Source organism: Megalopta genalis, chromosome 13, assembly GCF_051020955.1.
Source record: "Megalopta genalis isolate 19385.01 chromosome 13, iyMegGena1_principal, whole genome shotgun sequence".
In the NCBI taxonomy this organism is placed as follows: Eukaryota; Metazoa; Arthropoda; class Insecta; order Hymenoptera; family Halictidae; genus Megalopta; species Megalopta genalis.
This window is the reverse complement of record NC_135025.1, coordinates 6,001,986-6,016,036: the sequence shown is the minus strand read 5'-3', so window position 1 is coordinate 6,016,036 and position 14,051 is coordinate 6,001,986. Positions and strand designations below refer to the sequence as shown.

At 30.5% G+C, this 14,051-nt stretch overlaps 3 protein-coding genes across 3 annotated transcripts; 1 reads left to right on the top strand and 2 right to left on the bottom strand.

Moving 5' to 3' along the window:
- Window positions 1-33: 33 nt before the first annotated feature.
- LOC117224132 (mitochondrial glutamate carrier 1) lies at window positions 34-8,033 on the bottom strand. Its single transcript, XM_033476844.2, has 8 exons — window positions 7,810-8,033; window positions 4,992-5,059; window positions 4,695-4,829; window positions 4,366-4,515; window positions 3,829-3,965; window positions 2,443-2,628; window positions 2,188-2,338; window positions 34-1,976 (listed from the first exon to the last, which is right to left on the bottom strand). Exons 2-8 carry the CDS (start codon window positions 5,030-5,032, stop codon window positions 1,838-1,840), a joined length of 939 nt encoding a protein of 312 aa, XP_033332735.1. The 5' UTR covers window positions 5,033-5,059; window positions 7,810-8,033; the 3' UTR covers window positions 34-1,837.
- A 1,042-nt stretch (window positions 8,034-9,075) lies between these two features.
- On the top strand, window positions 9,076-11,702 carry Rad60 (DNA repair protein Rad60). Its single transcript, XM_033477004.2, has 7 exons — window positions 9,076-9,628; window positions 9,700-9,848; window positions 10,306-10,387; window positions 10,496-10,592; window positions 10,680-10,913; window positions 11,020-11,164; window positions 11,248-11,702. The coding sequence occupies exons 2-7, from the start codon at window positions 9,773-9,775 to the stop codon at window positions 11,523-11,525; spliced, it is 912 nt and encodes a 303-aa protein (XP_033332895.2). The 5' UTR covers window positions 9,076-9,628; window positions 9,700-9,772; the 3' UTR covers window positions 11,526-11,702.
- Hinfp (Histone H4 transcription factor) lies at window positions 11,597-14,013 on the bottom strand. Its single transcript, XM_033477001.2, has 5 exons — window positions 13,235-14,013; window positions 12,802-13,138; window positions 12,381-12,696; window positions 11,995-12,292; window positions 11,597-11,914 (listed from the first exon to the last, which is right to left on the bottom strand). Exons 1-5 carry the CDS (start codon window positions 13,712-13,714, stop codon window positions 11,687-11,689), a joined length of 1,659 nt encoding a protein of 552 aa, XP_033332892.1. The 5' UTR covers window positions 13,715-14,013; the 3' UTR covers window positions 11,597-11,686.
- Window positions 14,014-14,051: the final 38 nt, after the last annotated feature.

Below are 14,051 nucleotides of genomic sequence, written 5' to 3'. Positions count from 1 at the left end.
TTTATAGGTATATTTTTAAGGAATAAGTCGAAGTCTTCTTGAGGCAGGTTTACTTTTTGTACAACGTCAATATACATTGATAACATTTTACTACTTCTATTACTTATTTGTAGAATCTCGACTAAAATTGACAGTGAATTTTCGTTTGGGAAAATTTCCTAAAATTTTCCCACAATATTTTGGGATGGAGAAAGGCAGATAAACAGTTTAACTCTAAATTGTTATGATCCTTTTTAAAAATTGAGGTTCCGTAATTTAATCATTTATGAACAATATTTCTATAAAAACTTAAATAGAATGCATCACAGTTTCTGGCAATTTTTTCCGATTTAAACAAATTCAAAGAAGTGTGATGTCTTCTTTAAAGATCTTTCTCAAAGGTACAAAAAGCCGTGTTAAAGTAATAGAACAAATTGTACTAAAACTATAACATAATTTTTTTAAATATAAGATACAAAAAATAAGTCTACTTTATTGGAACTTACTACTAATCATACCAACTAAGAGTTAATCTGAAGAGTGTCAGCTTACAGTAGTAATAATTTCTGATAGCAAAATTAACTAAAATCGGAAAAATCTAGTCTTACAAAATGTAAGCTTCTGATATCACTATATACAATACCAGTGTTTCCAAAAGTATTTTTTGTACAATAAATAGGACCAAAAGAATATATATGTATATATATAAAAAATGAAATATAAAAGAGCCCTAAGAATTTTTAATACTTTATCCTCAACAATATATATTTAGATATGTAATAATTTATATGTTGTTTCTTCCACGCATTTACTCTTTGTTACTAATAGACTTTAGGTGTGCTTATACTTCATCCCACTTAAGCTTTCTCCACTGAAAACTTTGTAATTGATTGATGAAATTATACTCTCCCTATATTATTTTAAATTCTTTTAAACTAACCGATATACAATAACATTAAACGTATCAAACAAAGGTGGATGGAACACTGGTTTTCGAAGAACTTAAAATTAATGTAAAAGGCGATAAGTCGTGAAAAAGTTCATGATTTACGATAATAGTTCAACAACCAAAAATAAATGAACATGATCGTAAATCCTGATCTTCATTTTCAATCAATCATAATACTAGGTCGGGATCAACATTACTATTATTAGCGTTGATTCGACCCTGTGCCACGGAAGAACCTTGATTATCCGAAGTGTTACAATTGTAACCACAATGAAGAAGAAATAAACATTTGTATTCTATATAAATTACACGAAGTAATACTATGTACATAAGTCACAAAAGTTAAGAAAATTGAAGTTTTATATTAAGATTTAAATTGTTGCCCAATTGTTAATTAAAAGTCAATACAACTATGCAACATAGTCTGTTATTGATACATTAAAGAAATTGTTGGACTCTAAATAGATTTTCAGTTCTGATGATCAAGGTTCGAATAATAATTCCGAAAGAACAATTCACTTATTGGACAACTAGCAAACTGTACTAACAAGAGGACCCCACAATCCGATATCTGATTTTTATGAAATTTTGTGAAAAGATAGCGCACATCTAAATTTCAAATCGTGTAAAACTGTACGCATGAACGTTTCACTATTAATAAAATATTTAACAATAGAGTTAATAAAAAGAATCTAAAATTCATTATTAAATATCTCGCTGACTCAGTAAAATAAGCTTTATGTGACTTCATAAATTAGTGCCCATTATCTTTTCACAAAAGTTCATCGAAATATGTCTAGAATGTGTCGTACAATTCCATTGGAAGCGAAAATACATCTATAATACGCCTGTTATTGTCAGTTTATTCCCAGAGTATTTAAAACGGCAGATAGGTGTACAGGATGAAATTCATTTAAGGCCTAAAAGCCCCTCTGCAACGCCGAGGTAGTATACTGTTTGTGCAATTCCGAAAAGAGGCGCTATCACGATCATTCTGCAGGCCCCACCTTTAAAGAACGCTGTCGGCCCCTCGTTTCTCATTGTTTTACTGTAACGTCATAAATGGCATTTTCATGGAACGTCTGTCACCCTTGACAAATTACTGGTAACAGCAGTTTCGAAGATTTAAAACATCAGCTTTACATATTGTTGATTTCATGTAATAATATGATATTTACGAAACGAAAGTTAATATTTCAAGTAATGTTGTTGTGCATCAAATAGACACACAGATCTATTTTTAACGTATTTATATTCACCTTATGCAGTCGAATACACCATTATATGTTGGTTCGCCAGGAGCTTTTTTGATTATTTGTAGCCTAGTTTTGATTACATCAAATGGATTCACCATTAAAGCAGCTGTAGAACCAGCAGCACAACCAGCCAAGAATGAGCACCAAAATACGGCTGGTAAAAGTCGATACAAATATAATTGACAACGTATTCTTTAAATTTTAAGCAGTAAATGTAATTCTTAACAGATCATTTATGTGTAGTTTAAGTACACTTACAAGAACCGTCCTCCCTTTTTGGCCCAATATCATTCAGTCTAGCAAACAAAGGGAAGTAGATAACTGAGAATGTCACATCTCTGAGAGCTGTTGCACCAGTACCTTGATACAGTCCTAAAATACCTCTCTTTTTAAGAAGATCTTTTGTTAAGGACAGGGCTGACACCTTCGGCACCGTTTTCCCAGCTGTAATAGAATATTGTATTTTTTAATTTACTATTCAATATTCTACTCGTCATAGCAACTGATAAATATGACTGAATTTTGTGTAGATATGAATTTAAAAGATCTATAGAATTTCATAAGATTGCTTGTCTTTAATGAAGCTTAAGATGGCCAAAATATTATATTTCGATAATCATTGAGTAAATATTAATCTATTTTTTCATATTCCGTCTTTATAAAGTTTAACTTATAACAAGAAGTTGAGTAAATATTAATCTATATTTTTCATATTCCGTCTTTATAAAGTTTAACTTATAACAAGAAAATAATATCACCGCAAGCAATTAAAATGATAAAAGTCGTGACATTTTCATTCATTTCCATTTTCACTGTCAATAGTACCAGTTAATGCAGTACTTTTTTTTAATAACAAGTGAACGATCAGCATCATAGAACACGAAAAGGATCTTTAACATAAAAAGGGGGACACACGCAAAAATAGGTAAGCATAAAACAGGAGTAAAACAGGTGGTCAGAAATATCTGATTCAGGATTTCTGTACAAAGGAAAATAGAATCTTAATTCTTTAAAACAAAAAAGGATTTTCTCGTAAATTATCGACGGATGCATGTTTTAAGACGAATTAGGAGAATCACAAAATTACAATGCATAAATTACTAGCTCTTCTTGAAGTAAAAAAAAAAAGGAACAGGTGACTAAATGTTTTTCTTCCTGATTAGAAAAAAGGAAAGTGCAAAAACATAGTTGCAGTCATCAAAAAAGTATGGAAAATCTTTTCGAAAGTGAAAGTAAAATTTTCAAAGTAAAAGTTTGTCATCGTCACATACATCAACAATTAAAATGTCTAATCTAGATTCGAAGCAGATGCAGTATTTTCAAACTGTTTACCAATCTATATTCGATATGTTGTTGTCCATCTTCAACTAAATCTCTTCCTTTCCCTAATTTTATTAGGTATCGCGGGTTTATCACGTAGCTGTAAAACAACACGAATCGAACGCAATGAATTCACGCAATTATCCGGAAGTAATATACAGCCAAAAAATAACTTTTCGAAAGCAGTGTTCTTTCAAAGGCAATTATTATTTTTACATTCACAAATTTCGAATTTCGCACAAATTTTATACAACTATTCGTTGGATATTATTTGTCCCTTTCCGTATACAAAACATATCAGGATTTTAACATAAATCTAATTACCTTTCTTTGCCGCCGCAGCTACGCGCCCTGCGTCTTGCATTTGAATTTTCAGGAGCTCCATTGGAGTTGTTACAATAATTTGACATGCTCCTGCTAGACCTCCGGCAAGCATCTCACGTTGTATTGGCAGCTTCTGTCTGTGCAATAAATCAGTAGATTTGTATATTTCTGTTATAATAATGATAAAAAATAATTTCCTGATTCGATCATAATCAGAATTATTGCTCAGAATACATTTTCATTAAAACATGAATCAACTTATATTTCTCTAGTACATTTGATATTTAATCGTTATAATTGCTGAGAACTTAATTAATATCAACATTAAGAAGGCAATACCACACGTTAAAAACATTTACCGCGCGTAGTTGTACACACATTGTAAGATACATATAACAAAACTATATATAAAAAAGATATATATATATAAGATATATATAAAAAATATATATCTGTATATATGTAAGCGTAAATACATATATGCAAGACGCGAATTTAAAAGGAGAATACGTTTTTTATCAGAACAAAGTTTCTTACCCAGGGCCGGTGGACAGATAATGACGGAACGTATCATTGGCAGTGAGTTTGATAGCTTTCTCAGGAGTGATCAAAAGAATATTTACACCAGATCCTTTGTACATGCCAAAATAACCCTCCGACCTATACGTTTTCTTAAAACAGTCTAGCCTGAAAGTATATCATACTCAATTACTTATCGCAATATCAAAAAGTCGGCTGATCGATCATTAAAAAGAAATATAAACAAATAATACGAAATAATAAAAATAAATGAATGTAAAATATTTATATTATTATTTATTTATTTATATATTTATTATATTATATGTATATTACAAATTACTTACATAGATTTGTACATTCGTTCCCCATTAGGGCCGATAACTTGATTCTGTAATCGTGTTTTAACCAAGTCCAATGGGAACACCACAGAGACACCGATAATACCCGCGATTCCGCCATTTATAATTTTTGGTAAGAGTCTATAATTAAAATGATACACAATAAAGAATCGTTGACAAATTTTTTTTTTAATAATTTATATTTATTAAAAGAATGTACAACAATTTGTTTATTAAACAATTATTTTATCATTACATGAAAATTGAAATTCATTAAAAAATTTGTATCCCTAAAATACTTACTTGAATTGTTTCGGAGCTTCCACGCTGTCCTTCTTTTCCATTTGAAACTACTGTTCAAACTGTCCTCCCTGTTATACAATTATATTCTTCATTGTTTTTGTATGTACATTCGAAATAATTACATCTATCTACATAGTGTGTCAGAAATACAGGAGCTGCATCTACACATTGAAATAACTAAAAAATTTCATATATATATATATATATATATATATATATATATATATATATATATATATATATATATATATATATATATATATTATAATATAATTATATTATAATTATACGTAGAACACTTAATATGTAAATTCAGCATCTCAAATATCGACATGTATTTTTGACACACCCTGTATGCAGTACATTAAAATATTTTGCTACCCCTTAGATGTTTTTACCTTCCATACCGTGTGTTTGATCGTGAACTTATACTATTGTTTTAAAGAAATATTTCAAATACTTTTAGTGCATAGACATTTATTTCTCGTGTGTAACGTTCATCGACGCGCTTTGGTCTATCGTAATACATGATAAAGTTTCAAGTGATCATAAGAGATTACAGATATTTTCTGAGTACATATATATCACACAACCAATCAATCAGCATAAAGATAAACATAAAGTTGATGACAAGAAGAAAAAATAGAATTACGCAAAAGTGTGTTCGTAGTCTTTTAGCGTGCAAATCACGTGCGTGCGCGCGCTAAATGTAAACACCAATGTATACGGAAATTATTTGTATCGTGAAGACACGCGGAGTTACGCAGTTACGTACTAATTACTCAATTACTTATCTGTGGAGGGACAGTATGTAAACACTGGGTACACATATATACATCTGAACGGTATACATGGTATATTATATAAACGGTCGTCGTTCTGGCAGCGTTTAGGGGTTGCTATTACAAACCCCTCTGCAGAGGAATACGACATGACCTAGAGAAACACATCGATTTCTTACCAAAGTCCATGCTTCAAGGGGCACATACCAACAACCAAGCAATTACAAAAATTACTTGTCAATGTAACAGTTACTTTCTCATTTTTGAAAATCTTTTCTTCTCAATATGTACCTCGAAATGGAACACTCTGAAGTTAATCATTTTTATTTGTATAATTTCTGAACGTTAACAAGGAAAATAATAATATAATAATATATTATACAAAATAATAATATAATAATATTATTAAATATATTATACAAAATATTATTAAAATAATAATATAATAATAAAATATAATAATATATAATATAATTTCTGTTAACGATAACAAGGAAAAGAAATTAATTGTAGAATTAATTAACCGACAGATTACGTAGCTGTACCCTATCCATAATTTTATAATCCTTCAGTTGTTCCCCATTAAACAGTTTCAATGTCTTCGCAATGTTTTCGGCAATGTCTTCGTCAGAGCAGAAGAGGTTTCTATAGAAGAGCAGATCGATTTTTCCTAAGAGAATGCCCTCATCTTGAGCACGATTAGCAGCTGGTTTTTTATACTTGTACAGCGAAACAGGTCGATCGAAAACTGGTTTTAAACGTGAAGAATATTCGAAACAATTAATATTTACGTGAATCTACAAAATTGTTCTATAGCAACGTGTGACGAACACATTCCGCATTCGTAAATATTCCAATTGAAACGGTACATATATGTAATTATATACCTTTTTTTGAAGTAACAGGATCAATTCAATTAAGAACGGCGCGCAAACAATACGACTGTAGCATATACATACAGCATGACTATTCTACTAAAATCATTTTTGACGACCACGTGTGACCTATTTGTGCTGGCAAACGAAACTACGATAGTAATGGGCCGTAATTCAAAACCTTGCGAAATTTCGACTTTTTTCTGTTTATCGCGACAAAATTTACGAATTTTTAACGCATGATCTACCCCAACTCATTGTCAATGTCAAATGATAACTTTTTTCCATTGTGACTGCATTCAATTCAACAGATCTCATTGTTGCATAACTTCCCATTTTTGGAATGGTCATAAACTGTCGTGAATTAAAATTGCTCCACAACTTTATGCTATGTTATATTAAGTGTATATTATGTAACAAATAAAGTGCGTATAACGAGATTTGTGTAATGAAATTACTTTATCCATGTTACGTACATTAATCTCGGTAAAATAGTAATAAAAAACTGAATATATTTCAATGATGCTGAAACGTGCGAAATGTATATTAAAATTTTGTTTCAAGATTATTGACAAAATAGCGTAAAATATATTAAAAGTTATAAACGAATAATAATTAAATAGTCATGAATGAATAATTAAGAACTCAAACGTAACTATAGGTACAACGTGTAATTCAAAAAATAATCATTTAATGACTGAACAACCGAATGTAAATGAAGAAGTAAAGAAAAACAATCTTTATCAAACAAAAACGTGCAAACCCGTTAATTATTGAATATGCAAATACTTTGTGGACAGTAATCTAGATTGAGTAATGATCACACAAACATAAAAGTGTGCACTTGAAAGGTTAGGTTTAAAATTCTGACAAACCTTGATAATGCATTTCGATAATTAGCGATTGTTTATAATCAGCAGGGAACGGTAAAAAAGAATTCTTCTATTACAGAAAACTATCTACGAAACGTTTAATTGTTAAATGTTTCAAATTAGCACTAAGATAGTGTCTTGGTAAAATAGGTTGCTTGTCGAGCAAAAAATTGATAGCGCGAAAAATTTCGATACACATGATTTGTTGGCAAACAATGAATTGTTCGTAAGTTAGTACAGTGGCATTAGAATGACAGTCAACCGGAAATTTAGCAGAAGACGTACTCACCGATCGAAAGTGGAGAGTGTCGCTTACGATTCTTGTGACTGTAAAACACTTCTTATCATCGAAAGCAGTGATAAGAATGGCAAAGCAAGCTCACTCTTCCGCGGGCAGAGCGACTAGCATGATACCCTGCAGATTTCGTTCTCGCCGCGAATCTTAAAAGATAAAAGAGAACTTGGTACGGTCCACGGGTGGAATCGTTCTACACGTTCACTTACGTCAGAGACTATGCACCAATCCCGTTTCTACAAAGTGCGACAGAGTACAGAATAACAAGAGCGAGAAAAGTATATGTTTCGAGAGGGATGATGGTCCCATTCTTTTCCTCTACATGTTTTAAACGACATGAATTAGTATGTATATAACAAACTGTATTTATTGAAAGTATATATCACATAACATAGATTGATCAGGAATCTTACCAAACTATCATAGTCCCAATTAATGTTTGACTGAAATGTATTATAAAAACTTAAAACTTCGTTGAAATTTATATATAATTTCAAAATTAATAATCAACAATTGGACACTATAAGTAAGAAAAGTGATCTGAAATATTTAACATCGTTTGAAAACAATTACCTTTTTAAATTTTGTAAACATATTCACAAATCAATTATCAATTTGTCAAATTTTAAAAACCTAGCAAAGCCAAAAGATTATTATTATTATAAAAGGTATAAATTGTTTTAATTAAAGAATCAAGCGCTTGAAATATATATAACAGCGGTATCTAGCGACAACGTCTGTAACGTGAATTGGCAACAACTTGAACGTTTCGCAATAGATGACGCCATGGTTCATTTTAACGTGGCGGTAGTGTCGCGATCACGTAACTTCCGTTTCTGTTATATCTCCAGAACCGGGTATTTTGTTTCAGATAAATCGACTACATACGTACTTTCTTGTCCGACCACGAAACCGAAAGCACTGTTATATCCAATCACAAAGTTGTTCAAGTAAAAAAGGTTTCCAACGGTGTCGCATCCAAGTCGTGGCTCCCTTGAAGAACGTCGCATCTTGCATTAACGTTTCACGGAGTATTAATCTGACCTGCGCGCACGCAGCGTACCGCAGTATCTTCGAATGTTAAATAATCCATTAAGCGATTGTCTTGCCAAAATAACGATTGCATATCGAATAGACGACAATTGCTGTATATTTCGACAATGAACTTTTAGAGACCGAGAATTAAGTACGTATGTACATAGTGCGCGCAATAACTTTGTCAGAAGATCTTGCGCATGCGTAGTTATTAACCGGGTGGAACAGCTGGCGCTCCTTGCTTTGTGTTTGATCGTACCTCACGTATGTTACATATGGCTGGCTGCGCGTTTCACTTTTGGTGATCTGACACTAACACGCTACATATAAGCGATACTATTGGTGGATCAGGAAGATTTGTAATCATTAATATTTTTAAAAAACAAAACCATTACAGCATAACTGTAAAACTATGGAACGTAAAATATTTAACAGATGTTATCGAACGCCCTGTATATAATAAGTACATTAGTGTTGGTTCCAGTTTCCAAATGGAATTACATTGTAATATTGTACATTGTATTTCTGTCCGAAATACCTCTGAAGGTTGACAGCAAATTGTTATAATTTTCCAAGATAGTACAACGTTTTTCTCATCGAACATTTTAAGAAACTGTCTAGATTTTGAATACATCATATATAAATTAAATACCGGTGATGTGATTACCTGTAGTTACTACTGGTTTAAAATGCCGGCAAAGTGTTTCTAAATATTTATTGTGAAAGATTTATTTTTTTAATAAGCTCCGTACATATATTAATTCGTGTATAAAACAGTGTAAGTGTGTAACGTATTTAAGTAAAAATAAAAAAGACGTTGTACTAACCTCACTTTTGTTTTATGTGTAGGATACGTTTATCAATTTCGCGCGAACAGATTATTTTATTTTTTATTTCACGTTATTAAACAAACTACTGTGTGATGGATTCGGTACAATTAGGATCTTCATCTGAGGATGAGGATGACATATATCTAAATTCTGTTGCAAAACTGAAAGGTATGAAAATGAAAATTGAATAATAATCAACTTTATTATCAAATTGTTATAAGTTTTTATATCTTTCAAATTTAACCTTTTTCGTATTATCATTACCGATTAGTTATTATTAATGAGATAATTAAAAAAATTATTTTGCATGAACCAAGAACATGTAATTTTAAATTAGAAAGTGTATTTGTATTGCTAATAAATACATGTTAACATATTAGAAATCGATAATTGATGCTCTAAAAATTTGTATGAAAGTTTGCTGTGTACGTTTCTTCTACTATACCTGTTGAAAAGCTTTTATTCAGTTCCAAAAATGATATTTCATGAAATTCATTTTTTATATAACTTATATTGTAGTTTCAAATAGTTTTAAGAAACTAAAACTCAAGGAACAAATAGACCTAATATTTTATTAAATGCATATATTTATTCTTTTAATTTATTACAAAAAATTTTTTTACAGCTTTAAAAAAGCTAGCACCATTACATCCTAACAAAGAGGCTGTCAAGAAGAATGAAGAAACAATAGAAGAACGGATAAAAGGGTTCATATAAAACAAATCTTATAAGATATTACTATTTTAAAAGTTTTTATACATAGAATATGTTAGAGCTTTATTTAGACTATTCTATAAAATCGTTTTTCATTTCAGAATTGATTCTGAGGATATTGTATTAGCAGAAAGGCAACCTATAAACACGAAATCCAAAAAATACATATCAGGTCCCAGAACAAGGAAACGCAGACAAGTAAAAAAGTTTATATAAGATATAATTAATGCAGTTTTATTTTAGTAAAATTTCTATTAATTACAATTTAAAATTAACTTTCTTTAGGAGATAAATTCAGTAGACCATGATTCAGACTTGGAAATTGTTTCTGTAGAAAATGAAGTAATTCTAGTGGAGGAAAAGACTAATATTGTTGAGGAAAAATCAAATCCAATATCAGGAAATGATTCATTAATTGTAGAAGAGGTTGTAGATTCTTCTAGTGAAGATGAAAATTATGATGTAAATATCAAGATTCTTTGGCGATCAAAAGATGTGCATCGTTTGAACATTTGTAGAGTATGTAATTAAAAATGTATATGTAGATCGAAATTTATCAATTCAATTATATTCTATTACTATGTTTTAATCGAAGTTAATTAATGAATTATTTACATCGTTTCAGAATGAAAATTTTCGGAAAATTTTTGAGTATTTCGCAAATCTGGAAAAAGTTCCTATAGATGACATTTTGATAACTAAAAGGGATAGAATGATTAAAAAAACTGATACGCCGGTTTCTATAAATTTATCCGTAATCGATATACTTGGTAAATTGATTATTATACTTTAAATGAAAAGTGAAATCTTTCATTATGTTTTCATTACATACAAAGTAAATATATTTTTGTAGAAGGAGGTGTGGTAAAGAAAGATAGTACTAAAGAAGAGGCATTGGATGAAGATGTTTGTAGTATAAAAGTACAAACCACAAATAAGAAGAATCTAACAATATTGGTTAAACGTGATGATACTTTCAAAAAGTTGTGGCAAAAATGTGCAAAAGAATTGAATGTCGAGGAATCAAAAATGAAATTGTATTTTGATGGGGAACTGATAGCAGTTACAGATACTCCTCACTCATTAGATATAGATGACGAAGCTTGCTTTGATCTTCGAGTGTCTTCCTAGTAAAATTATGTCTATTTATTTAAATATATTTAATAACTATATCATAAAAGTAAAGCAAAACGAACATGAAAAACTGTAGAAAACATTTTTTAATTTTTTATAGAAAATTTATATTTGATCTGTATTACAGTAAAATGTGTCATTAAGCAAATAAAATTAATTTATGTCAAAATTAAAGGTGGTCCTTCGGAAGGTGGTAACTCTCTAGTTTCTTGAACTTCTACAATTCTACTTCTAATTATATTTCCCTCTGCATCCGTTTCATCAATTGATATTAAAATATTTGAAATAACAGGCATCGATTTTCCTTCATAATTTTTTGCTTCTAACTTTTCTTCAACTCCAGTTTCTTCACAATCGTCTCCTTTATCACCCAAATCTTCATATACCTTTAAGAAAAGTAGATTTATTTATTTGTTACTGTATTTTCTTTTCTATTTTTTATGCACATTTATTTGAATTACTTTACCTCCACTTGCGGAACAGCAGAATTTTTATTTAATCTGATATTATACTTTTTATTTTGAACTTTGGACTGTGTAGCCGAAGGATTATTTTCTTCATCAACCGCTTCATATCTCACCATTTGTAATCTGTAGCATCCATCTTCATCATGAGTGTACTGAAATCTTGTATGTCCACTAGGTAACTGGAATCTATGTGCTTCAATCAAATGCTTTGTCAATCTATAGCTCTTTCTGTATTTTATTGGACATTCATGACAGCAGTACCACCGTATTTGTACACCATGCACTCGTTCTATATGCCTTAAAATATTGAAAAGATAAATTTAATGCACTTAAAAGGTAAATATTCAATTATCTGTATTATCTTGAAATAAAAAAACTTTATTACCTATCGAGGGAATATGCACCCTTGCATGTATATAGACATCCCTCAAAATGACATGAAAAATTCGGTCCATTTGTATGAACTGACATGTGTGAATCAAGATCTTGCTGAGACTTTGCAGCATGAGTACAAAGTTGACAAGGAAAATTTCTAGTAGAAACATGTCGGTATCTTACGTGCTTAGCTAAACTAGCTGGTGATTCACAACTCATATCACAAAGACTGCATTTGTAATTAAAAACATGCAATCGCATATGATCCCTTAGGATTCCTTCCGTTGGATAAAATTTGTTGCAGTGAGAACATTGGAATCCCTGAACTATTAATTAATTTTATGTTTATAACTTTGTTATTATATTACTATAGATATATAAAACTTTCAATATTCAAAATAGGATATCAAAAATTCGAAATTGGACTTTACCATCAATTGGGATTTGCCGTTTACAATGTATATGAAATTTTGTATTAGAAGCAAATGTAGCCCCACAATCAGGGCAAGCTACCATTTTTTCTTTTGTATGACGTCGCATATGATCCCTCAATTTATATAAACTAGGATAGAAGCTTCCACAACCTGTCCATTTACATTCTAAGCCACCTTCAATTTTATTGCCCCTTGGGCTTTCTTCGGTATGAGCAGCTACATGATACAGATATAGCTGATAATTTCTAAAACATTTTAAACATTCTTCCCACCGACAAAGTAGGGGTGCTGGAAGATCCACAACATTTTTCCATTCCGAGTCTCTGCGACATTTCTATGACAAAAAGTTAGATTTCAAAGGTTCTAGTGGCTTTTCTAAATAATAAATTAGATAAGTAAGAGAATTAAAAGTTGTTGTATAATTCCTTACAGGCAGTTTAATTCTGGTACGAATATTTGATCCAATACATTTCAATTTTGTGTGATAGCCATGATAATTCACATGTCTTGAAATCTCATCGGCATCATCATTTTCATAAAAACAACCACTCCATCGACACACATAAACACCGACACCTTTATCGTTAATCCGTGTACCCAAATCAGATACATGTTGGGCTACATGTTTTACAAATCTTTCAACATTATTGTTTTCATATTCACAATCAGTCCATTCGCAATTTAAATGAAAAATCTCGCGTTTTAGTGGCAGACCAACTCGTCTCCTTTTTGTACCAATTTCTGATACAGAGTCAAACTCAGAATCGGTGTTGCAGCTATCATCATCATCAGTTTTTCTTTTTTGATGTACTTCATCAGTATAAGTAAAATTTTTTTGAGATTCCACCCATTCATTACACCGTTGCTGCACATCCTTACTAGTTATTAATTTTTTTACAAATTCAGCCATATTTATCAAATTTAATATTTATAGGAAAGTTATAGTTTTCAATTTATGAACACGTGTATTTATATAATTTATTTAAGAACTCAGTTATAAATATACGTGTTTTTTACTGTATTATTATATACCTATTTTTCCATATTACATACAGACATAACAGTAACAAGAATCTAGAAACTGAAATCGTAATTTAAATCTCAATTTTGATTTAAAAATTATTATGTACATAATATCTTGCTCGTAACATCCACCTTAGATCACTTTTATCAATGCCTGTGTTTAATATATATGTATGTTATATACTTGGGTTTAAGTACTTAACCTGTTCATAATTCGATACGTT